Source organism: Nestor notabilis, unplaced genomic scaffold, assembly GCF_000696875.1.
Source record: "Nestor notabilis isolate BGI_N333 unplaced genomic scaffold, ASM69687v1 scaffold13252, whole genome shotgun sequence".
Taxonomy (NCBI): Eukaryota; Metazoa; Chordata; class Aves; order Psittaciformes; family Psittacidae; genus Nestor; species Nestor notabilis.
The window spans coordinates 3,482-30,080 of NW_009917091.1; the positions used below are offsets into that span (position 1 = coordinate 3,482).

Sequence of the window (26,599 nt, forward strand, 5' to 3'; positions counted from 1 at the left end):
TGCTTGTCAAATAGGAGGGGCTTTTTCTTCTTGTTAACCTGGCCTTAGAAACCCAGGGCTCAGAGGGGTTGAGAGTGGGGAATTGTTTGGTTCTACCCACCCCACAATGCTGAGGGCTAAAACTTAACTGAGAAAGAAATTCTCCTGCTCACTCTTCCCCTTGAACGCACACTCCTGATGCAGCTGGGTGCACCCCCAGAGCGTGAGCAGCAGCTCAGGGAGGGGATCCTGCCCCTCTGCTGTGCTCTGGGGAGACCCCCCCTGCAGCCCTGATCCAGCTCTGGGGAACAGCACACGGGGGACGTGGAGCTGCTGGAGCGAGGCCAGAGGAGGCCCCGGAGCTGCTGCGAGGGCTGGAGCAGCTCTGCTCTGGAGCCAGGCTGAGAGAGCTGGGCTGGGGCAGCTGGAGAAGAGAAGGCTCCTCAAGGGGACACCTTAGAGCAGCTCCAGTGCCTAAAGGGGCTCCAGGAAACCTGGAGAGGGGCTTGGGAGAAGGGATGGAGGGACAGGCCAAGGGGAATGGCTTTAATGATGCAGCGCTTTAGTCCTCCCTCAAACAGTGGGTGTTTTATTGCTGACCAGCAGTCAGAATCATAGATTTGTTTGAATGGGGCTTGGAGCAACCTGCTGTAGTGGAAGGTGTCCCTGCCCGTGGCAGGGGGTTGGAACTGGATGAGCTTTAAGGTCCCTTCAAACCCAAACCAGTCTGTGATTCTATGAAATCAACTGTGCGTTTCAGGAAAGCAGCAGGAGCTGGCAGTGCCATTGTTCAGGTTACCCAGTGAAGTTTGAGTGTGTGAATCTGAAGCTGGTGTCAAGTCTAACAGCCCTGTGGATGCTCAAAGTGTAAATTACTTTACCCCCAAAAGGATCCATGTGATAAAGATCTTTCATTTTGATTCTGCCATCTGCTTCAGACACCTGAATCTCTCTATATTGTGTAGTGTTCCATGAAGTGAGCTGACGATTTATCTTTGAACACTGAGGTCAATCCACAGTATTTATGTTGTCGGATCAAGGACTAATTTAGATTAGCAAATAAAGTGGCCAAATGTTCCTGAGACATTGGGAAGGGAGGAATGAGTCTTTAAAAGCTCTTTAGTGTTCCTTAGCCCCTGGGTGAGCAGAAAATGAGGCATTTGCACATCATTTGAGCATGATGCTTTGGTATTTCACAGTTGCAGAAGTAATCTTTACAAACAACCAGTTGTTGTACAACAGGGAGCTATTTATGTGTAGTTTTGTTGCTGTCATTCCCAAGATTTGCATTGCAGGGATTTATTTCCCCTCTCCTCCTTTAGTGCATATTTTAACCAGTGGATGCGTGGCATAACCCCAAATCCCACATTTTGAATGGATATCTGATGTGCAAAGCTTAAAGGTAACTAGGAAGAAAGTTTCTGTGCATGAGTGTTAAGCTGCTATATAATGACTACCATTAGCACATTTTATGTATGAAAAAGTATGTCATTTAATTGTGGAGAGCAGGAAATGTTTATGGAAAACCTTCCTTTAAAAGATCAGGTCAGTTTTTACTTCTGACTTGAGCTTGTGTTTGCCTTGTTACTTCTACTCTGTGGCTTTGGCAGTCTCTTGTGATTTTTCTTTGCCTTTTTCCATCTAATAGGTCTTGTCTGAAGTGTATGTGTGTCTCCTTTTCATCTGCTGCTGCTGCTTTCCTCGGAAGCAGTGGAGTTTCTCAAAGGGATTCTCCACAACTAATTTCACATTTGTCATTTGTACATATTGCAGAGGAAGATGATGCTGAGGAGGTGCCAGAATTTCAGGTGTCTGGGAAAATTGGAGCAAAGAAGCAGAGGAAATTAGAAGAGAAACAAGCCAGAAAAGCACAGAGAGAGGTAAGCGTTTCCTGCCACGTATAGAGCCCAGAGCAGAGCCTGAATAGCAGCACTCAGCAAAGAACTGGTGGTGACAGACACCCCAGAAAGGCAAAGGCAGTGTCATCACTGCAGTTGTGGTTTTGGCTTAAAGTTTAAATTCTGAAATTCAGCTTTTTACTGTCATATGCCAAAGTATGACAATAAAAAATCCCAAGAGGTCCATGGAAAATGACATCTTGTTTTCTTTCAATCAGGTTCTCTGGCATCCTTGCGGGGAGGAGAGAGGAGTTAAACTCTCAAATGCTCTTTATTTTTAGATATATATATATAAAACCCTATATATATTCAGTGGATGTTTCCACTGGCTTACAGCTTAATGTCATTACTGTCTCCCCTTAAAAACACACTCAAGCCCACAGAGCATTGTTGAAACCCTGAGTCTGTGACCAAAACCGTGGGCAGTGCTGAGTAGAGTTTCATGTGCTCTCACAGTGCAGAAACTTTGCATGGGTTTATCTGTGTTTATTGTTCTTACAGACTAGGGGAGATGAAAAGCAGACTCTGTAATCCACCAAAATCTATGATGCAGACAGATTTTGGTTGAAATCTGGCTCTTAAGCCAGAGACCAAGCATGCAGAGTGAACAGGCTGTCGCTTTTCAGTTGTTGTTTCTTAAACCTGTGTGTAAAAGTGCTTAAATACTGTTGTATTTTCTCAGTTTTGCCCAGCATCTTGCTGGTAATTCCAGAGAAACAACAGGCTTTTTGAAACTGCCTTTCTGAACCATGCTTATGGATGGCAGCAGCTGATGTATTAATTCCTTTTGGTGGTTCTATATACTTTTTGCAAACCCTGTATTGTTCTGTAGTTTGGAGTTGCAAGAAGTAGATACAACTCAAACAGCTTTTGCATATCAAATGCTGGGGTGCAGGGTGGACTTACATCTTCTAAAAAGACAGGGTTTGTGAATGATATTTTTAAGGTGTAGTAGAAATGTAGGAATCCCATCTTGAGAATTTTAGCATCACCTGAGGTTTAAATCAAGTTTCTGCTTTGCAGTGTGGTGGTACCCTGTAGACAGGACAGTGAGTAATAAACATGATTGTTATGTTATATATAACTTTTATTACAATCCTTTTCTCACTCTTTGCTTTAACCATTTTGTCATTACTTTCCATATTTCTTCTATTTAATGAACCTCTCTTGTTGTGGAAAGCTTGAGCAAAGCTGAAGTTAGATAAGCATTGGATGGTGGAGTGAGGAATCTCTTGCTTCACTTTAAAACATGCTGCTTTTTATTTTCCCATGTAGACAGAGAAATTCCTCAGGTCTTTTTCTCTGAAGCATTCAAAGCCACAAATCCTCCATTTCAATGTCTTCTCCTTGTTCTTTTAATACATTTTCAAACTGAAATATACTGAAGAACAACTTGAAAACCCCTTTAAACAAGACACTAAACACCCTTTATATTTTCCCCTCATTTTGCAACAATCTCTTTGCTAAGTTTGGTTTAAAACAAATAATAAATTGATTTAAATAAACCAGTACAGCTTTTTCTTTCAGAGATTCTGCCCAGGTTAATGATAAATTTGGACGTACTTGATGTTGCAGAGTTTATATCCCCCTCTTTCGTTTTACATCCCTTCTCCTTATGGTTCATCCTAAGTAAATTTTCAGTGAGGAGAAATGGACTGCCATGACACAATATTACCTAATTTCACTATAGTAATAAGCTTATATGCAAGTTAGAAGCTTAAACCCTTATTGAAATACAGCTAATGCAAGTGAGAAGGGTAATTTCTCTATTTACCACATCAAGTGTGCAGAAGAGCCGTGGGGGGATGTTAAATCACACCATACTGACTTCGGTTTATTACTCTATTTATTGTTTCTTTCTGAATGTGTATCTAGGAAGATAGTAAGAAAAACCTCCCCTTGGTATCACACTATGAAATCAACAAAGGAAGAGTAAAGGCTTGGCTTGCATGATGTGTTTTATGTTTTAGGCTGAAGAAGCCGAGCGAGAAGAACGGAAAAAGCTTGAGTCAAAAAGAGAGGAGGAAAGGCGGAAAGAAGAGGAGAGAATACGCCTTGAGGAGGAACGTCAGGTGGGATTGGGTGTATTTATAGATGGAAACTTTGAACCAGGTTTGTCTTTGAGTTTGCTTCTATAGAAGTCCTGTGATCAGCAGAACTCCCTTTGGTTTTCATTACTGTTGCAAACATCTTTTATTTGGGGTTGAGTTTCTCTTATCCATTTTGTTTCAATTATAGCAATACTCGGTTGTTTCAACTGTAGATCCCAGCTTTGTTCCCCCAAGTACTTGGCAGAAGTGAAAACTGCTCCAAACGTGAACACTCACATGTAGCAGCAAGCACCCACCCACAGCTGAGTCCAGGGCAAAATGAAACCCAGTCTTCTGGTAGTGGTTCTGCTACTGCTGTGTGCCACAGTGACAGATTCTTTGGTCACCTTGTTCTGTTGACATGCACAGCTGATAAAGATGCCTGTTAGTACATCTGGGAGATGTTTAAGTGCAGGTATATGAAGGAAAGAGGTCTTGCAAGTCATAGGAGAAATTTAGAGGGGTTGCTTGCTTGGGGTCTGACAGGAGAAGTTTGGTTATCACAGAATCATAGAATAAGAAGTTGGAAGGGACCCCTGGAAACCATCATGTCTCTCCTCCTGCTCAAACCATGTCCAGTTGAGCAGGTTGCTCAGGATCTTGACCAGCCCAGCTTCAAGTGTCCCTTCAGGAAGGAGATGTCACAACTTCACTAGGCTCCTGTTCCGTGTTCTGACGTGGTTTAGTGGTGGTCTTGTCAGTCCTGAGGTAATGGTTGGACTTGATGATCTTACAGGTCTTTTCCAACCTGGTTGATTCTATGATTAGTGCTCATTTGAGCTGCTGGCCTGCCAGCTGTAACCAGCAGGACAGAAAGTGAAAGACATCAGCAACTGATTTTGCAACTGTTGTGTGATATTCTGTGATTTAATTCAAATTATACACATTTACATATGCTTCACAATTAAAGGTGTCTAAACTATGCATACAAAGGTGTGCGTTAGCAGGAGTGACCCAGAGAAACAAGTGCTGTGCAATGCTTTTGTTGAATGCCTCTCATCTGAGAGGGAGGCAAACTTATTTCAGAGCTTCGTTGTGTATTCTGGCCATCAGTGCTACTGGGTAAGAACCAGGAACGAGCTTCATGCTGCCTGGTGCTTAAACAAGTTGTATGGCAGCTTTGCAGTGTGCTTCTGGAGGCAAAGACCAAGGTGTTCTGCACAACCTCGTGCTGAGTAACTGCTGTCCCAGGGGAGTGTAGCCCCAGCTTTCAGTGTGAATGTTTGGGATGCTTAAATGTGCATGGAAATTTGTGTGTCTGGTTTCTAGTGAGCAGATTTACTTAAATTTGTCCTAAGCTGAGGTTGTTTAAGTGGAGTGTGTTGCTGATCACAATTCATAAGAGGAAAAGGCATCTCTTCCTTTCCTTTACTGGGGACATGAAGACAGGATAAACCCATTTAAAACATAACTTCCATGCATTACGCACACAGATTGTATCCAGGAGATCTTCTGTAGAATGTACATTTATCTCTAGGGTTATCCCCCTCCAAATCCTTTATGTTCTAAACTCTCTTAATTTCCTTTTCATCAATGGAAAGGTGATGAATACTAGAAACTGAAATGGATGAGGAGAATGGATCAGGATTACATCATCAGGGTATATAGCATGGTCTGAGGCTTTGACTTGTAAAGCAACTTGAACAAACTTCCAGGGGACCAGTTATTCCACAGCTGCTCTTCTGAGAAAGATGTGCAAATTTAGAAGCAGCTGGTAGTGGTCAGAGCATTAACCCTGAGGTTAACTAAGTGATCTCAGCTAGTCCGAGCCACTCCTTTGTTTAGCAAGGTGTTAACAGCAGCAGAACTATCAGACTTGGATCCTCTGGATCTGTGTCCACATTCTTCAGTAGCACCAGCTTTATCCTTGTGGTTCCTGAGACCACTCTGCTTTTCTCTTTAGTATTTCCACTTTTTCCTCCTCATACTTCCAGCCTGGAAAGAGACAAGATGAGCTCTGACTGCCTCTAAAGCACATCCTGCTTGTCAGGGAGCTAGGCATAACAGGTAACTCAGAAAATTTCCCTCCTGTGGTATATCCTTTTAAGTGGTTTTAAGTGTTTTGTTGCCACCCAATTCCCTGATTATTATTTGTTATTAATTTTTCCCTAAGATTTGTGAATTTAATATCCCTGAAACCCTGAAGAGTTGGTTGAAATGAAGCAAATGCCTCCAATACTTTGGGAGATTCGAAGGGCATGCTGGCTGGATGCATTGTTTAAGTGTCCCCTCCTTTAGAGGAGGCTCATGAACACAATTTCAGTTCCTTCCAGAGTGGTAGCCAGCAGGGCAGGTGAATTGCTAAGCAAATTGCAGTTGAGCTTGGCCAACCTGCTCTAAAGAAGCTGTAGCACAGCACAAAGATGTTATCCTGTTGGTTGCCTAGGGGTTTGACCTGGCGGTTAGCAGTGTAGCTAGCTGGCTTATCAGGATCAGTCAGGCATGGTTGAAAAGTTGACTAGAAAATAAGGGTGACATTCAAACTACAGCTGTCTTCATGCACAAAGTGCTTATTAACATATTTAGCTGGTTTTTTGAATTGCTTCTTTTCAGTTTAGGGCTGAGTAATTTATGCTGGCTGAATGAGGAAACTAATTTTCAGTATTCCTAGTAAAGACTGCACTAAAACACTCCCACCTCCATTTTGCAGGGCTCAGTGAAAAGAGGAATATAAACTAAGGCTCTGATTTTGTTGTTGTTTTGGTTTGTGTGCCACAGTCCAAAGGAGCTCTTACTGGAATTGTGAGAATGGCTCAGATGCATGAATCCAGCCTGCTTTAGCCAATACCTTCTTTGGATACCTAAACTGTGTCATTTCAAGCTTCTTTTTGTGTGGTTCATTTGTTTGCAGTAATCTTTATCAGGGCATCAAGCCAACCCACTCAGCTACATCACAAATGTTGTTCTGCTACGCAGGGAAAACTGCTTTCAATACCTTATTTTTTTGCCTGGGTCTAAGACAAGTTGATAATCCAGTGACCACTGAACATTGTGAGCATGGGTCCAGGTAAATGTCTGACAATATCTAATGTCCATCCTCAACAGTTTTCTAGTACTTTTAAGTCTATATCCAAGTCTTTGTACATGGGTAGGCTGTGTTGGTCAAGTTCCTGCTTCAGTCAGCAAAGAAAGTAGTATTGTTATTTATTTAGGTACTATTTAACCTGCCAGAGGGGAGATCGAGATGAGCTCTTGGGCAGAAGCTCTTCCCTGTGAGGGTGCTGAGGCGCTGGCACAGGGTGCCCAGAGAAGCTGTGGCTGCCCCATCCCTGGCAGTGTTCAAGGGCAGGTTGGACACAGGGGCTTGGAGCAACCTGCTCTAGTGGAAGGTGTCCCTGCCCGGGGCAGGGGTTGGAGCTGGATGATCTTAAGGTCCTTTCCAACACAAACCAGTCTATGTTGTGCTCCCTGTTATCACAGAATCAAGACTTAAGTGTTTTAGCCTTGACTAGGAGGGGAAACAAGTGGAATGAATAGATGCTTGATTGCTGTGCATGTAAGCACAGCCTGTCTTATGATCGTAACATCGTACCTTTCAAACCTTACTACAGACTGATGCTGTGGTGTAAAAGATACTGCCTCTCCCTTCTCAGCCTGTGAGTGAGAAAGGGATCATTGGATTTATTGTGCTGTTTATAGAATATATAGTATAAAATGTCATTTATATGTTCCTCTAGACAAAGGATTCTTCATTCCCATGAGTAACGTTTTGTAAGCCCTTGTGGACTACACCTGTGATGATTTTTATTTCCCTGTGTAAGTTAGGAGGTAGAAAGGCAAAATTAGGGTAGGTAGCTCAAGTACTGAGTGATAGTCATGAGATAAAACCAGAGGGTAGTTGGTTGTATGATTTCTGGAGGCAGTTTGATTGCTGACATTGCTGTAGTTCATACAATCCCCCAGGCACAAGAAACTTTTGAGTTTATCATTAAAGTTTGTTAGTTAAATGTTATGGTTGTCAAACAACTTCATTTTTTTCCCTTCGTTTTCCAGTACTTCAGCTTATTTCTGCAAGTACAGTGACAGTGGCAAGTCTCCAAACAGCACAGCCAGCTTTGTTAGCTAAAACTCAGTTGAACCTTTTATTTCAGTCTCTCACCCAAGAAGTGCTACCAAAACTGTGCTAACTTCTGTGAACGCTGGGACTGGCTTTGTGTAAAGGAGAGCTTCCTTTCTGGGTTTTAGCTACAGCCTTAAACCAATAGTTAAATCTTTGTGAACATCAGTAGCCAATTCCTGCACCATTAAATACCATCTGAAAGTGTGTCAGATGGTGAGGGGAAGGCAAACAGATTCAGGGCTGGTAAATCATGTTGCAGCTTGCAGATCTTCTAGAAATTCCCCAGTGTTGATCTGTGATAAAGTCACTGTTAAACCTCTCACACACACCCCTCAAGCACTTTGAGATATGGAGTCTGGTGGAAATACTGAATTCTTGAGTCAGATGAAAACCTACTTTGGTTTATGAGCAAATGGACATCTGCAACTGGTTTTGGGCAGCTCTACACAGAGCCATTGCACAGGTGAGAACTGCACCTTCAAGGGAGTGACGGGGGCTAAAATCTTGCATATTGTTGAGAAAAATGACCACCTGGTTCTATTTAAAGTTATTTGTATGTACATATAAATAAAATGTGGCTGCCCCTTGGCTTCAGTGTTGCAAACCAGATAATGTATTTTTAAATTCAAGCTTCCTTTCCAGTGTTCTGGTGACCTGATTGGCTCTGCATGTGAGGAAGCTCCTTTTATAATTGGCATTTGCCTCAGCTCTGCTTTACCCCTGGGGATTTCCCTTTCACTCTTGGAGTTTTTTAGTGGTGAGATGGTTTACCAACCGACACCTTATCAATGAGAGCGAACTTCCTCTGATGTTGCAAAACAGTGTCTTCATACAAAGCCTTGCAGGTTGCTCACATAAGAGCTTTTCTTTTCCCTATTTTACTCCCTCAGCCTAGCTTTGCCATGCTAAGGAAGCTCTTGTGAGGATGCAGAGCTTACAGCTGTCATTATTCTATACTAAATGCAGTGTTGAACAGGGTATGTTGCTGTGAATCCATCACAGAGTGGACTGCTCTGGAAACAGCTTGATTCAGAAGAGAAACTACCAGTCCAGCGAGCAAGCTTTTAACTGCTGTGAAACAAAAGGCCGCAGCAGGAGAGGGGATTGGTGTTTGTTTCCTGTTACATTAAAACAAGGTCTGTGTTGCTCAAGCATAGCTGTGCCCAAAGCCTCCCAACTAGGGCAAATCCATTTAGGCTTTCACTTCAGCATTTAAATGTCTAAACAAAAATGGTCTGATCTTCAGAGCTATAGAAACAGAGAATTGGCTCATGATCCCAAGGGTCCTGATGAAGCTTTTGTGAACTAAGACCCTAATTTTTTGTCTTTTTGGTTTGATATTTGATCAGAATAGTTACCAAGTTTTAAAATACTGATTGAGTTATTTTATTACATTATATGAATATTGAGATATGTGCTTCTCAGCAGTGGTTTTTGTTATCTGTTTGGCATTTATAGCCACTGTTCATACATGAACAGTGCATTTCTGGAGGCTGATAGGGACTACTACGTAGTTTCAGTTTAAGCATTAATTTCTCCAAGGAGGTCCAAGTCATAAAGCTTGCAGAAAACTCATTCTGCTCTGATTCTGAGGGGATGACAACTGGTAAGAACATGTATTCTGCCTTTCTAAAGGTATTTATTTAACAGGAGGGGGGCAGGAATCCTGGAGATCCATCTGCTCTAATGGCAGATTGTTTGCTCTAAAGTCCCTTTACTTGCACTAACAGCACAAAACTGGATGCTCTGCAAGGAGGGTTTCTTTGGTCCAGGAACCTGGAAACATTTGGCATAGGAACCAGTATGTCCTTTCTCATTCTGTGTGTTAAAGAAACAGCTACAAACAAAGAATGACTGATAGTAGGTGGTGGGTGAAGAGTCCAGTGTTTGTTCTCCCTTCCTCACCAGCAATGAGATCTCTTCCACTTAGCAGTCCAATAAGCTGCCTATAAATGATTTGTTTGTCAGCAAGTTGGTCCTTTATAGCTGATCTGGAAGAGAGCTGGCACAGCACACAGCTACCACTTTGCCCTCTGGGAAAGAAGCTTAGGCAAAGCTCTCAGAAAAGCTACTTACTCCATAGGCTGATATTGCTTCTTCTCAGTCCCACCTTAAAGGGGTTACACAGTGAGAACTGGAAGTGGTGGTTTGATATCATCTTGCTGAGCAGTCCTGTGAGGGTCCTCACCCTTTGCTAAAAACAGTAATGTATGATAAACCTTCAAAGGATGTAATCTGTCAACCAGCCAGAACAGTGCAGTTGCTCAAGCAGCATCCCAGGAACTCCATAGGGATTTGTGACCCCAAGAGTCAAGGTCTGCTTCCAGCTCTAAGCCTGAAAGAGTTCTCAAGATGCTGTGGGTTTCACCTGCTAAAAAGTTGGGCTCTTGTGCAGTTGGCACAATTAATGATAGAACCATAGACTGGTTTGGGTTGGAAGGGACCTTAAAGCTCCTTCAGTCCCAAGCCCCTGCCACGGGCCAGGGCCACCTTCCCCTCGCGGGACACCTTCCACTAGAGCTGGTTGCCTCAAGCCCCTGTGTCCAACCTGACCTTGAACAGTGCCAGGGATTGGGCAGCCACAGCTTGACATTTCTGCCTTATGTCCTACCTAAATCTCCCCTGTTTAAGTTTAAGGGCCATGGAGATGATCAGGGGCTGGAGCAACTCCCGTATGAAGACAGGCTGAGAAAGCTGGGGCTGTTCAGCCTGGAGAAGAGAAGCTGCATGGAGACTTCAGAGCAGCTTCCAGTGTCTGAAGGGGGCTACAAGGATGCTGGAGAGAGGGACCTTCATCAGGGACTCTAGGGACAGGACAGGGTAATGAGTTCAAAGTTATATCTAAACAGGGGAAGTTTAGGTTAGATAGAAGGAAGAAGTTCTTTACTATGAGGGTGCTGAGGCACTGGAATGGGTTGGCCAAGGAAGTTGTGAATGCTCCATCCCTGGCAGTGTTCAAGGCCAGGCTGGATGGAGTCTTGGGTGACATGGTCTAGTGCAAGGTGTCCCTGCCCATGGCAAGGGGTTGGAACTAGATGATCTTAAGGTCCTTTCCAACCCCAACTATTCTATGATTCAGCAGTGATAGTGTGGACATTCTGTCAGAAGGAGAAGGAAGGAGGTTTGGGTGATTACCTTTACTATTTTTTCTTCAATAATGATATGATCAAGTAGCAAAGTCTGTTCATCATATGAAGTGTATTCAACTGATCATAAAGAAATCTTTGCACTGGAAGCAAACCTGGTTCAATAAAAACCAAGCAGCTGCAGGTGAGCATCTGCAGTTACCAAATTTCCATGGTGCTGGGGTTTCCCCAGCACCGCACCCATTGCTCAAGGGAGGTGGCCCAGCTCTCCTCTCCCCCGAGCCACATGCTTTACCACTTCACTACAGCAGATAATGAGATCAGAATAGGGATGGGCAGAGAAACCTGACTAGTAAAGATGTGGGCTTTTAAACTTGTATTTGAGCTGAGTGCCCTCTGTGTGACTTGCATGAAGCAAGCACTGGGCTCTGTTTCTTTCATAGACCCTGGGGCGCTGAGAATGTTTCCATGTGTGGGTTGTGCAGACAGACAGACTGCTTTTTGTGGGAATGCAACTGCCTAAATTTGACCCTGTACCTTCCATGCAACTGCTGCATGACTTGGGCATGTGAAAGAAGAGTGCTGGTGCAATGGTGGAATAAAATAGCTGAGATAAGTCTTGACAGACAGCCTGACTCGCTGGTTGCTTCTCACAGTGCATCTTGCAAAGTCATCTTTCCTCTTGGCTTTGAACCACTTTACAGTTTGGCTAAATCCTTCTTTTTCTACAGATTGAATTAGAGGTGAATTTAGGTAGCAAAACATGTGAGACTCTGCAGGAAGCAGCTGGGATTTGTAGTTATTAGATGAAAAAGCTTCTGGAAATACTTAGTGTTACAGAGGAGGCTACAACTACCAGGAAACGTGAGGCTTTGAGGGCTGACACACTTCAGCTACTAAAGCAGTAGCTCAGACCACCTGGAGATGCTCTGCTGATCATAGCATCAGAATGTAGGATCTGGAAAAAAAACTCCTGGTGGCTTTTAAGGAGATCATAAAAGAGGGATTGGGAGCTGAGTGCTTTGCAGAGCTGCTTTGCTGCATGTATTGGAAATGGAAGCACTGATAGTAATGTGCTGGTATGCTTAAATAAAATAGAAGGTAGTGTTCTTAAGTAGGTAAGGAAGACACCAACAAGCCTTGTTCCTTTGTTGTTAGACCTTCCAGAAACAGGAAAATATTCCTTAGCTGTTGTTCCTCTCAGTTATAAATGGGACTTTGTATTCTGATATTTTCTTATAGAACCATCTAGAAACTATTTGCCAAAGCAATTTTCAGGTTTTGTTTTCTTCCTCATTTCAAATCCTGTAGAATTCTGACCTCTGTAACAGACCAGGGGAAGAACCTTCTTCTATTTCCAAGATCAAGATTAAAAGTAATACACTTGCAAGGGAAGAAAAATTGCTGTCACTTCCAAATGAAATCTGGTTCTGTTGTTCTTGGCACCTGTAGTGCTTATAAGGAAAAAATCTACTGTTGGGCTTTTGCTTATAAATGTTGCGGTGATGAATGACCCAGAAAATGGTCTTGTTTTGTCTCAAGAGCTTCCTCAGATCTGTAGGTTTTGTCATGAGAGAGTGGTTAAAACATTGGGTTTGACTTTGTGTGTACAGTAAGATCCTCTCATATTTGCACGTCAGTAGCATTCCTTTTCGTGACTTTCTGGGAGTTCGACTAGATAAAATTGGGGCCAAATAATTTTTCCCTTCAGTTTTTATTGAAGGGCAACCCTCTCATCCCCATTTCTGGTATCACAGAATCATAGAATGGTTTGGGTTGGAAAGGAGCTTAAGATCACCCAGTTCCAACTCCTGCCATGGACAGGGATGCGTCACACTAGACCATGTCACCCAAGGCTCTGTCCAACCTGGCCTTGAACACTGCCAGGGATGGAGCATTTACCACTTCTCTGGGCACCCTCACAGGGAAGAACTTCTGCCTTATCTCCAACCTGACCTTCCCCTGTTTCAGTTTGAACCTATCACTCCAGTCCCTGATGAAAGTCCCTCTCCAGCATCCTCGTAGCCCCCTTCAGACCCTGGAAGCTGCTCTGAGGTCTCCACTCAGCTTCTCTTCTCCAGGCTGAACAGCCCCAGTGTTCTCAGCCTGTCTCCATACGGGAGGTGCTCCAGCCCCTGATCATCCTCGTGGCCCTTGGTGGTTTTTGCCTTATGTGGCAACTCTTCTAATATGGATGTTTCTCAGTATACTTAATGACCTGTTCCTGTCTCTTCCTGGTTTAATGGAACAAAGGGTTTCCTCCCAACCATTTAAGGAAGCAGTTACCATATTAGTGTCAAAGATGTAGCATGGCAAGCATTTAGAAATCAATATAATTGGTTTTTGAGATCAGTTCCTGTGTTAACAGTACAGGAATGCACTGAGATTGTCACTAGAATTTGAAGGACTCATCTTTCTAGGTTTTAATCAAGCCTTTGCAATGTGATAGCAACCAGGGGCCAGTCAAATGGGACTCTCATAGCACCACATGCTGGACAAACGTAGATTTCTCTGTGGAAGAAACTGTTCTGTAAGGAAACATTTTCCTTCTGTGTGAAGTATTTTGGAGAAGAGCAAAAGTAAGCCAGTAAAAACCTGGGTTTATTGAAACATTTTAAGTGATCTATCACGCTCCAAAACTTTTAATCTCAGTTTTGATTTGTGAATGTGCAACTACTCTACATAGTGCATCACCATTTCACTGGAGTTTGCTGGATCAGCATTGTTGCTTTTAAGACTTTACCATTTCTTTCAGGGTAGGTAACTGAAACTGGTTTTATTGCAAATAACTAAAAACAGAGCCTATAGGTTTTGGTTAACAATCAAACATGTAAGAACTCCATTTCTAAATACAATCACACCTTGCCTTCTCTACCTAAAATACTTTATGCAGTTCTTTACACTCCATCTAGACACAGATTGCTTGTGTATCGTAAGAGATTTTACTTGAAGCTCTTCTACAAGCCAGATTCTTCTCATACACATGGACACTGGTGTAACTCCACTATTCTTTCTGATCACTCTCAACGTGCACCAATGCATGTCAGAGCAGAACTGGGGCAGTTGCTGACAATGTGGATGTTGCATCAAAGTACAGTTGGGGCAGGGACTTCCTGTCATGGGATCTGCAGAAGAAACCTATTCATGCAAATGAAGCAAGCAGGTTGCAATATAAGAGGGGTTTTCTCCCTTGTGTCAAATCTATAAGAACCAGGCTAGGTGTATTGTGTGCAAGCTTGCACTGCCGTATGGGAGATGGTTACTCCCTGAAGGGTGGCTTCTGAAATTAATGATGTCACCAAGGGAGGACTTAGATTCATTTTAGAACCTTTTTGTCTGCTGCCTCTCCTAGTAAAACCAGATTAAGAAGATGCAACTTTACTTTAAACCTAATATGGGGAGGACCAAACTGACCACTTGTCCTCTTTTCTATCCAGGAAGAGGAAAAAAGGAAGGCAAAAGAAGAAGAGGAAAAGAGAGAGTATGAAGAGTACCTGAAGCTGAAGGAGAGTTTTGTAGTTGAAGAGGAAGGGGTTGAAGAATCAATGACAGAAGAACAGGTATGTATCTTAGGCTGTTCCTGCAGTTTCCTTTCTCTTTGTTAGACTCAGGTTGTCCTTACTGCATTCTGTCCCATGTAAAAGAACTTTAAAGCAGGAGTCAGCCAAATAGTTTTGCTTTTAAAGCTAAACTGTGTAGATGGCACAGGTCAACCTGGAGTCTTTCCTGGGGAATGCTGCAGTTCCTCATACCAGACTCCTACAAGTCAGTTTAGAGTGCTGAGGCAAAATGCATATGGCTTGAAATGAGGTCTCCTCCCTTCATCTTAAGGACTGAAATAAAACTCATTCTGGAATTCAGATAATCTTCTACTGTCACCAGCTCTGCCTTGCCCACATACAGTGGGCCAGATGAAAGTAAGGCTAAATTTGGAGTTTGGTAGTGCCCACATATCTAGGGGGAATTGCTTGGTTTTGGTTTTATTTTCTAGACTAATGGAGCTGTTGTAAAATCAAATGAAAAACCAAGCTCTTGTCTTAAAAGGCTGCTGTTAAGAGAATTCACAGGACACAGCCTAGGTGCTTGTGGGTTGTCCAGTGGAAAACTGTGCATTCAGTGCTGCAAATGATTGCTGTGGTTGACTATTTCAAACTCATGCATAACATTCTCTCATGCTCCTCCTGTGGCTGCCTGCAGATGCACTGCTGGGGATGGTGGTTGAGATGTGATACTTGACATAATATCACAGCAAACTTGAAGAAGTTTCAGTCTTGTGGGAGGCAGCGTTCTTCTTCTGCCTGCTGAAAACCTGCTAGAGTCATTTTAATTGCTATCAAATGCTGAAACTGCTTTTGGGTTGAAGCTGCCAAATTTGAGCTGCCTAACACATTTGCTCCTCTGCCAAAGTGACCCTTCTGAACGGTTTTGCCTTTAGCGTGACTTGAGAGTGGCTTTGGGCTGAGGAGCTTGTAATGGCTCAGTACTGCTTGACATTAGTCACAAGGTCTCACTATGGATCCCTGCCCATTAAGATAATTCCTCCATCATGCCAGGAGAAGTTGTATCTGGGAACGGGGAATTACTTAAGATGCAGAGAGCAGCAAAATGCATACTTTCTATTCCAAGTTCCTTCAGAAATGCATGCCTCCCTCTTAGAAGATCAGATTATACCTGAGTATTAAATTGCTCCACTTTAGACTACCCTTTAGAGCCAAAATGTGTTTATTGTCTGTGTTCCTACAGCTTCTGTCAAGGTGAATTAATCTTCCTCTGTGTGGGAACAGAGAAGGGTGTTCCTCACTCAGAAGTGCTTGGCAGGCAGTTGATGCTGGCTGGATCTCAACATGAGATATCTTTGGTAGGGGTGAGGAGTTAGAACTTTAATAGTAGGTGATTTAAAAGTCATCCTCAGAAACAATGACAGGGACATAGTTATTTGGAGACACCAGCCTTGCAGAAGTGGCAAACAACCCTTCTGCCATGTGGTGGATCGTGTCCTGAAGTGTTTTAGCATCCTGTTACGAAGAGCTGCCTCTGCCTTGTGTTTCAGCCAGCGTGCTGAAACTCATGCTGCAAATTAAAGCCCTAAGTCCAGAGCAAAGCACTTAATGAAAGCTGATTGAGTTCCAGGGTTGAGAGGAACTTGATCCCCTGTTAACTCAAATGCACATTGTTTGCTTTTGCCTTTGAAAATTGAGCTGCTTATATTGAAATGCCGGATTTCAGGTGTGTAGCTTTGAAAACGGCTTCAGCTCCCACATGTGTTGCACAGCTGCGTGCTACACTTGACCATCTGCATGAGCTGTCTCCTCAATCAGTCTGTACTCTAGCTCTGTACAAAATGTCCTCAGTGTGTGTAACTTAATCCACAGGCTCACCCAGATGTGCTTATTTCGGGGTATGTATGATGTGAAGAATAAGTTTTCTTTTTAGAAGACACAGAAACACAAATTGTTCTTGAGCCATGTTGTGTCTTAGGAAATACCTTTCATAAATTCCTAGTTAAGATTAAAACTAGATGCATATTTTTTCCAGTTCAGAATGTCCCTCGGTGTATGTTTAAAGCTTCAGAAGGATGCAAACTAAAGAAGTCTGTGATGTATTTAACATTCATGAGTTTAAACTAACACTTGTTTTCCTGCTGTATCCAGTCTCGCAGCTTCCTAATGGAATTTCTGGAGTATGTTAAGGTAAGCTACCACTGGTCTTTCTCCTCCTTCCATGCTTGTTAGATTGTATAAAATACCCTTGTCAAAGAGCTGAGTTGCAGAAAAAAAGGAAGTCTTTACTCCGCTTTGATTTACTTCAATGTTTAACAAGTAACAAACATGATACCTTAGCTAAAGTCTGTGTTATTTACTTAACCATGCATGAGCATGTCCATCATTGTTAAAATGGTTTGTAATTATAGCTGTGTCTTGGCTTTTGGGGCAGGATTGCAGCTCCTAACCTTCTTTCATAAGGTCAGGCAATATGAACTCTTGTGCCTGCTGGATCACCCTCCTCCCACTCTATGAACAGCAGTGTTTGCTGTTGATTGGGATTTGGGACATTCAGGCTTTTTGTTTGTGAACATCAGCTACTGGTTTAGAAAATCTCTACATCTGAGCTCAGCATGAATGAGAACTGCTGTGCCAGCGTGTGGCTGCCATGCAGGATGTGTTTGTGTCTGAAACGCTGGCATTGTAAAGGTCAACCCAACTTCTCATGCAGTTTCTTTTCTTGTTTTTATCTGTGCAGTTTGCAATGTTGTTTTAATGTTTGGAAGGGATATTTAAGATCACTTGTTTTAACAGGGTGTGCCAGTCTCCCTTTCAGCATATGTATGATTGGTTGTTTAAAAGCTATGGTGCATTCAGGAGGATTTCCAGTTTTGATCTGTAAGGACAAATGCTTCTTTCTCCACGATTGGTGTATCAAAGGTCAACTGCATTTTTGTACTCTTACTGTAACAACGTTATGCAAATCTTTTGTCCTAATGAATCTCTTCCTTCCTTCCTTTCCTGGAAACTGGAATCTTACCCGAGAGTGCATGGAAGGTGTGTGAAAGGCTTCATCAATAAGCAAATCACTTGTATACTCTGTGAAGTCCTAATTGTAGAATCCCAGACTGGTTTGTGTTGAAAGGGACCTTAAAGCTCATCCAGTTCCAACCCCCTGCCACGGGCAGGGACACCTTCCACTAGAGCAGGTTGTTCCAAGCCCCTGTGTCCGACCTGGCCTTGAACACTGCCAGGGATGGGGCAGCCACAGCTTCTCTAATCATTCTGTTAATCCAGAATCTCACACTCTGGGCCAGTTTTGCATGTCCATTTTCCCAGCAAAACCCTGGACTTATAAACAGATTTGTCTCATGGGTGTCTCTTGACAAAGAGTCAATTTGAGTGATTGCCAAGTAAGTCCTCACAATGGCTCATAAAATCACAGGCTGGTTTGGGTTGAAAGAGACCATAAAGATCATCTAGTTCCAACCCCCTGCTTGATACAGGGTCACTGCACATTTCTGGCACCAGTACTTTTTTGCCAGGCTGCTCTCTGCCTCCTGTCTCAGTGACACTTTGGTGTATCCCATTGCCATCATGTTGCAGTGAGAGGCTGCTGGGTTTGCCTCTGTCAGGAGCTTCCTGATCAATATGATCTCTAGGGGTAATATGGAAATGTCTAAACTAGCAGTGCTCAGATTAGAACGTACCTTCACTGCTGCAGCCCAGACGGAAACAGCCCTTGTTCAGTAAGTCCCCAGCATAAGGCAGGCAGCTCTGATCAGAAGCACCACCAGAAGTGGATGAGATAGCTGAGAATAGGTTGGAAAAGCTATGGGTACCATGTTTTTAAAGCCTAAATAAACCCATGGGGCAGCAGTGAACACATTTCATTTTGCAGTCACGAAGGGATTTCAATATTCTGTTTTCCATAGAAGCCAGAGGGATTTCTGTGAAAGGGATGGGAACTTTGGACTGGCCACCTCTGTTAAGACCAGCCTCTGTCTCTATTACCTGTGGAAATGGACTATGTGATAATGTGTGATCCCAGTTCACCTCTTCCCATCTAAAGCTTTCAAGATAGTGCCAAGCTGCTGCTTAAGGAAAATGTGCTGTTCTTTTTTGATAAACAAGCTGCCCTGGGGCAACAGTAGGTAGAACAATAGGATATTTGAGTGTCCTTTGGGATCTTCCATGAAAACTGGGAGGTTTTCCAAGCGATTACACAGGAGGCTCTCATTCTGCACGTTGCCCTGGTGGTTGTGGTGGTTGGAACAAATTAGTCACAAACTCTCAGTTCAGTGTTTGAGCACACGTGTGTAGTTTTATGTTAGTCACTTCTACTTGACGTCAGAGAAATTAAGCACAGGCTGAAAACCTCATTCAGAAGCACTTTGACATCTGATTTCCTCTATGGAGACAAGTTGCAGAACTGGGGCATTGCTTTTTCTCTACACATTTTAGTATTGTTTTTAATCTATTTAAGTGATATTAAGTATGTTTAATGTATAGATTATGTATTGCCCTCATCTCTTCTATTCACAGAAACTGTTGGGTTATACCAAGAAGCAGTGCTAAGCTGCTAGTAGCCGTCTGAAAACGTATGAATTAAAAACCAATGTAATTTAGCTCTTCTGTTGAAAAACCTTATTGGTATAACTGGCTGGACATAGCTCACCCCATGCTTCATCCCTACGAGTGTCTGAGATAAAATGCAGCCTCTTTTCTCCAGCCCTGCCACGTGGGGTTGCTTAAAATGGGTTTTTTCTTTAAGGCACCAAAAGGATTGACACCCCCCAATTCTGCTTTTCTGAAAGCTGAGCACCTCCCTTCCTATGGGGGTTTCATAGCAGCCCCACAACCTGTTAAACCCATGTGCTGCAGTGTCACCACATTACCCTCAGGCTGTGACACCATCTCTGCTGCAGTCCCGTGTTTGCTTCTTACAGCAGCCAGTCCTCAAGTCACAGACTCAATGGCTCTGGTCTCAGAGGAGCAGAAGAACCAACTCTTAGTGAGAGCTTTATGGTTTTACTTAGTGCTGTAGGTGCACAACTCACCTTCCAAACCAGCTCTGTGAGTTCTCTGAGCGCTTCAGAAAGCAGAGGTTAAAGAGTGGTTGAGCAGTTCCCTGCCTGTGGAGCACCAGCTTTGCTGGCCCATGGAATAGGAGCTTGTACTTTGTCCATCAAACTGTTCTCACCCAGCTTGACAGGGTATCACTGAATGCATCTGAGTTACAGCCAGTGAATTGAAAGGGATAGTGAAGGGCTTAGAGGCTTTACCCTTTCTCGGTTTTCCTTTAACAGAAATGATGCTTATAAGATAAGGAAAGAAAAATCCTATTTATACTCATCCTAATCCTGAGAGCACTTGCTCTGTTTCCTCCCTTGCTGAGAACAGCAGAATCACACCTAAAGTTAAATGAATTCAGTAAACTGTGGATGTGTGTATGTTGCTCTAGGAAAGTTAAGCCTGTCCCTAGAACACGAAGCACGTGGTGAAGTGTTTTGTTCAGTGGGACCTCACAATGTCATTATATTTCAGAGTGTGTGAGGAATGCATCCTAATCCCACCCCACTCTCTGGGCTCTTATTCACAGCAGGATATATCTTGGAAAGCTTCCACTAAACTTGGTCATCGAGAGTGAATATCTTTAAATGAAGGTTTAAATCCTGTTTTTCTTGTTTATATGGCTTTGCACCACCCCCCCTCTCCCATCCTTTTAAAAGAAGATGTGACGAACCTTGGCAGTTCCCAGCTCTGAGAACTGAATTCCATGGACTGGTTCCAATTCCATGTGTTCAGTCCATGGTATTCAGTTCTCTAGCTTGGCTGCATCAAACTTCACAACTACTAAGTCTGTGTGTGGCTTTTTGGGGGGTGTGTGTGTCTGATTTTATTAAGAAGATTCATCTATTTCAGCCTCTATTTCTTCAGTGTCCTCCAAGATTAGAAACAAATGCATTTATGTTTGAAGTATTGCATCTGATAATGTAGATGTAGCTCTTGTGGTTGTACATATACAGCTCATAGGAATGTAATCCAGAATGTTTCAGAAGTGTTATGTTTTCCAAGCTCCTTACAAACAGTGCATCCTTTTACTGCATCTCAACAGATGAGTGTTGAACTTTTGCAGATCAGAAAACAGGAACCAAGTAGCTCCAGATGAGAGCACGAAGTGTTTCTCTGTGATTCTCTGGAGCTAGAGAGAAGCATAAAACCAGATGTGAGCAGTGGTGGCTGCATCCTGACTGAGAGGCTGCCCTAAGAATCTCCGTCACCAGCAAAATGAGCAGTCGCAGTTCCTGCTTCTGCCTTTGCTCTCAGATCATCTCACTGCCTGCACAGGAGCACGTTAGCAGTATGCTTCCAGCACTGACAACTTTAATAAGGTGTTCACTTGCTTAGGAAGATTATTATGGTATTAATACACATGACATTAGTAAAACAGACTAAAGCACTTAATGCTGCCAGTCAGTCCTGCCTGGATTTTTATGTATGCACTGATACAGCAGTGATCATTTTCAAAGGTACTTTGAAACACCTCTCAAACACAAAGGGATCTTGCTAATGCACACTGGAATGAAAAGGAGAGTTGAGAAGCTCAGCTGGCAGAGCAATGCCATGGCTGTTTCTTGTCCTTGTGCTCATCCTGTCCTCTGAATCATAGTATCTCAGAATCACAGACTGGTTTGGGTTGGAAAGGACCTTAAGATCATCTAGTTCCAACCCCCCTTGCCACAGGTAGGGACATCTCATACTATGTAAGGAAAGGTTCAGGATAAACACTGGCAAAAGTATTTGAGTCTTCACTTAAGTACATTGGAGCATTCAGTCATTCCACAGAGCAGACTGGTTTAAGTAACTCAAGTTAGAGTTTTATCATCAGACTAAAGTGCTTACTAGGCAAAGTTAGTAGAATGACAGCTTCTACTTTGTCTATTAAGTGCATCTTTGTGTGAAAGGAAAAGAAGTATGCTAACCCCCTAATTCCTAGGCTGCACTGAACTCGTGTTTGTTTCCATAGAAAACAAAGGTCATCCAGCTGGAGGACTTGGCTTCACATTTGGGTTTAAGAACACAGGTAAGTACTAACTTTTGGGGTGCAAGTAAAACAATGAGTTTAAAAGGAGAGAAGAGAAAGTGGGTGATTCAGGATAACATCTGTCCCGGTGTCTCAGCACTGCTGAAGATACGTGGATTTTGGAGAAGATCAACAAAGGCTTCCCCCCCCCCCCTTTTTCTGTTCTCTAAACATCTTATATTTTAACTCAGAAGAATATTTGTGGCTTGGTTAATTTTAATTTGAGCACATTTGATGTATATTTCTTAAGTGAGCAATGTTTTCTGTCGTTCTGATCTCAGGATGACCCTTCACAGCAGTGTACGCTGCTCTAAGTCCAGGCTGCTGTGCCCCTGCCTCTCTCTTAAACCAGAACTGCATTTAAGCATGCAGTGAGTCAGTTAAGGGAACTTGCCTGGTTGAAATCTAAGCTATAATCTGCTTCTGCAGTCACATAAATACAAGAAAGGGAGAGAGGCAGAACTGTGGAAACCAAGGCTTACATACTAGCTTAAGGTGTAATGGATCTGCATGCTTGGAGTAACTATACAGCAGCAATATATTCAACAAGTTGTTGCTTTGGATTGATGAAAGAGGTTTCCACTTTAATGGAGAAGGGAAAAATATGAAAAGCTCTGGAATATATTAAGTGTATTCAGGTTTGCATTGGCACTATACAGCCTTTCCCTGGGAAGATTGCTATAACCACCCCCAGTTCCTTGAATTAGCCAGGTAACCTAGCAATAAAAGTCTCTCTTTTGAGGGTAAAGAAGCTATTTGAACACCCCAAAATGCAGAAGCTTACTTCATCCTTCTAAAACCAAAGGGCTTTTATTGCATCTGTCTGTGTGGAAATACTCATGTGTATCCTTCAGTTAAGTTTTTAACACTGAGGAATTAAATCTAAGTCTCCACCTGTAGTTTATCTGAACATGTGAAATATTTTCTGCTTCCCTCTTGATCCATTTGTTATTCCTTTTCTTTTCTGAACAGGATGCAATTAACAGAATCCAGGACCTGATGGCAGATGGCACGCTAACAGGTGACAGCCAAAACACAAAGGGAACTTGGTGGTAGCTGGTGAATAGGTGGTGCAGAGCACTCCTTCACTGTGGTAGAGAGAAGTTTCTAGTGTAATTTCTGTTTAAAATTGTAAAGGATCCTAGCAGGACTTGAAGGGACCTTACAGGAAACCTGGAGAGGGGCTTTGGACAAGGGCCTGGAGGGACAGGACAAGGGGAATGGCTTGAACCTGCCCGAGGGGAGATTGAGATGAGCTCTTGGGCAGAAGCTCTTCCCTGGGAGGGTGCTGAGGCGCTGGCACAGGGTGCCCAGAGAAGCTGTGGCTGCCCCATCCCTGGCAGTGTTCAAGGCCAGGTTGGACACAGGGCCTTGGAGCAACCTGCTCTAGTGGAAGGTGTCCCTGCCCGTGGCAGGGGTTGGAGCTGGATGAGCTTTAAGGTCTCTTCCAACTCAAACCAATTCTATGATTATTATCCCTGCTTAAGTCCCTTTTAAAGCACAATGGGTCATGATTGCTCCTAGGGTACATTATACAGAGGCGGAGGGTGAATGTCCCCAGCAGCGCAGGAACCAGCAGAAGACTTCTGTGTGTTGGCTGAGCCCTGCTGAAGGCCTGCAGGGGTTGCAGAGCCAGCTGCAAATGATCTCTTCTGAAACCTGAATTTGAAAGAATCTCTTGCATGTTTTGGGGTAGTTTGCCAGCCTGTTTCAAAGGTGCTCTGCCTAAAGCCAGGACTGGGGTAGGGCACGCTGTGGGAGAGCAAACATCCCAGAGCATTCCAGGATGCTGCAGTAAGTGAAGTGCTTGCTCCCTGTACCCACACAATCAGAGTTGGAATGTAAGCAGAGACTGAGCCTGTGGGCAGCTCTCTGTCTGCACAAGTCTGGTTTATTGCTGGGCAGTCCTTTTGTTTCCAAGATGAAGTCAGGGAAGGTGCCAACACAAACATTTATTGACCTGATAGTATGGTCATGGCTGGGAATCAACTGTCTTAATGGGTGCATGTGGATACCCATTCAAACGACCTAAAAGTGCTCTGAATCAAAGCATAAGGGTGTGTACTGTCCTGTCTGTGTCTTCAAAGGCACGCAGTGAGTCTCTCTACTTTGCATGTGATCCTGTAATGCATTAAGAACAGGGAGATCTGTTCTCACTCTTTATGGTGCAACTGAAATATGGGAATTGAGCTTCATCTCCTTTTAGAGGGCAGGTTGGAATGGCTGAGCTGGGCTCCACAGGAGCTCTGAAGCACCTCCTGGACCCTCTTGCTCTCTGCCTTTCTCCATCAGCTGCCTGGGTGCAGAATATCACCACCAAGAGTATTGCCTGAAGCAGCTGCTGTGGTACTTCCAAATAGCTGTGTGCAATAAAAAGCATGTGTTACTTTGACCACAGTCTTACCAAGGCGCTTGCCTATTGTCATAGCCCTGCTCAAAGACCCAGCAGTAGAGAGGAGATAAAAGCCTGGCTGCTGGCACGTTGTTCTGCCTGCCCTAGATATGAAATGCAGCCTCAGCAGTTTGAATGTCCCTTCCAAAAGAAGTGACTGATGTCAGTGGGGAAGTGAGAGGAGCCGAAGTGCTGACTTCAAGGTCCTTTCTTTTCCCCCTGTAGGTGTGATTGATGACAGAGGAAAGTTCATCTACATCACTCCAGAGGAGATGGCTGCTGTGGCCCAGTACATCAAACAGCGAGGACGAGTCTCCATTGCAGAGCTGGCCCAAGCAAGCAATTCCCTCATCAACCTCCAGCCTGACAGCAGAGCCACTGCTCCAACCATGGCATGAAATCCTGGTGTGAGAAAGATACAGCAAGTGCTTACCCTTGTAATGAATAAGCCACGTAATTAAAACCAAGCAAGAACCCCTCTAGTCCAGTCATGGTGCTTTGCTGCAAGACTTGATGGAAAGTTTTGCTTTTCATTCTGTTCAAGCTGCTGTAAAATAGGACAGTCATTTGTACAACAGAGGTAGCCAAGAACTAGGGCTAAAAGACTCTGATGCACCTGTACCTCAGGAATATCAGTAAATTATAGAGTTATCTTGGCAGTCTCATGTGCCTATACCCAAACTTCTTACTGTTTCCACATTCTGATGTCTGTATCAGTTATATTTGATTCTGATTGCATTCAGAATCCTTCAGGCTTGCTCTGCACTTCGAGCTGCATAACTTTGTGGCAATGACACATACAACCCAGAGTAATAGGTGTGTAGGGGGGAGGCATGATTTTTGTCTTCTGTGTCAACGTTGGAAGGATAGAGTAAAGAGAAAGTGCTGTGAGTGTCTTTGTTCTTACTGAAATACATACTGAAGCTCTAGAAAGAGCACTTGCTGTCGTGAGAAGTCCCAGAGGTTCTTTCAGAGAGCCTTTGCTGTATAAATACATTTTTGCTTGGTTTATGTAGTATGAAAGGTTTGCTCACAGCCAAGCTGCGTTATTTCTCTGTAGCCAAGAGACAGAAACACCTCCAGGGAAGAGCTTAACTCACCTCATTGCTTGTCCAGGCCACTTCTGCTCATACCAACCAGCCTCTGATGATTCATCCTTTGAAGTAAGTGGGTCTGAGGGCCTCAGCCACCCCCTCCCCATGGAGTTTGTGTTCTGGATGTTTGGGTGTTTCTAAATAGAACTCAAGCCCTATGAGTCACGCAATTAAAGTTACAAGTTAATGATTATTAATATATTAATTGTAGGGGTCAGTATAGCTCCTGCATAAGAATATTTATTTTTAATAGCCTAATTAATGCCTTGTTAATTCTCCTTCCTGAAGTCAACAGCATCGACGTGGTTATACAGTAATTGGGGAGGGCACAAGGGGCTGGTTTCGTCCTTGCCAGATTTAGGGATAACATGAGGAGAGTGAAAGCTGCATCATCACTGAGCTGAGATAGCAATAAAACAATGGAAGGAAGAGCACTTCCTCTGTAATCTCTGCACTGCTGCTGCATGGGGTGCTCTGCAGGAGAGCAGAGTTATGGTGCAGCACCACATGTTGAGGTGAGGGATCGGTACGTTGTTGCTGTGCTGCACAACGAGGGCCAGCAGAGATGACTTGAGATTTGAGGCTTGTCAAGTCTCTTTGTTATTCAAAAATGGATTTTAACCTGATTTTTGTATTCTGTCTTAAAACTATTCTCGTAATAAAATAAACAACATGGGAAGAGTTGCAAAGGTTTGTGTTAGAGATGGTGTTTTCAATGTCTTAAAGGATTTTATGAGCTGGAGCCAGCTGGCAATGTCATAGCCTGCAGTGTGGTGGTCAAAGAGTAGAGGTTTTACAGTAAATCCACAGAAAGTACACTCAGTTTCTATGCACATAATAAATAACACCACATTCACTTTAGTGGAAGCCTCCTTCTGCTCTGCTAGTACAGCTGCACCAGCAGAACCAGCCCACTGCTAGACAGGGGCCAGCTCTTTGTCAAGAATGGAGCATGCTGTGTCCTTCCACACTCCTCTTTCTTAGCTCAGACAAGGTTTGTGTCTTGTAAAGCAAAAATAATTCAGATGGTTTCACTACTGGAGTTTCACAGGGTGGTGCCAAAGCCAGAAGGGTTGGTTTCCATTTGTGCTAAAAACTTGTGGCTGCCCCATCCCTGGCAGTGTTCAAGGCCAGGTCGGACACAGGGGCTTGGAGCAACCTGCTCTAGTGGAAGGTGTCCCTGCCCATGGCAGGGAGTTGGGACTGGGTGAGCTTTAAGGTCCCTTCCAACCCAAACCAGTCCGGGATTCCTCATAGATACTTTTGCCAGTGAGTGTTACCAGTTTACAACCAAGAACCAGGCTCAGTGGTCAGATAAACTCTACCCAGGGGCTCTTCACTTGAGGATTCAAGTCCTTCATCAAAATTACCTTTGGACAAGGACACCTACTCCCACTCCCTGTCTTTGTGAGAGGCAGGATGGTTTCAGTG

The 26,599-nt window shown here is 43.5% G+C and overlaps 1 protein-coding gene across 1 annotated transcript; it reads left to right on the top strand.

Moving 5' to 3' along the window:
• Positions 1-1,752: 1,752 nt before the first annotated feature.
• On the top strand, positions 1,753-24,536 carry DDRGK1 (DDRGK domain containing 1; the record flags this gene model as incomplete). The annotated part of the gene is made up of 7 exons (XM_010024926.1): positions 1,753-1,859; positions 3,848-3,949; positions 14,551-14,673; positions 16,765-16,803; positions 21,626-21,682; positions 22,655-22,703; positions 24,300-24,536. Coding segments are annotated over 7 exons (650 nt in total), but the record flags the coding sequence as incomplete, so codon positions are not given.
• Positions 24,537-26,599: the final 2,063 nt, after the last annotated feature.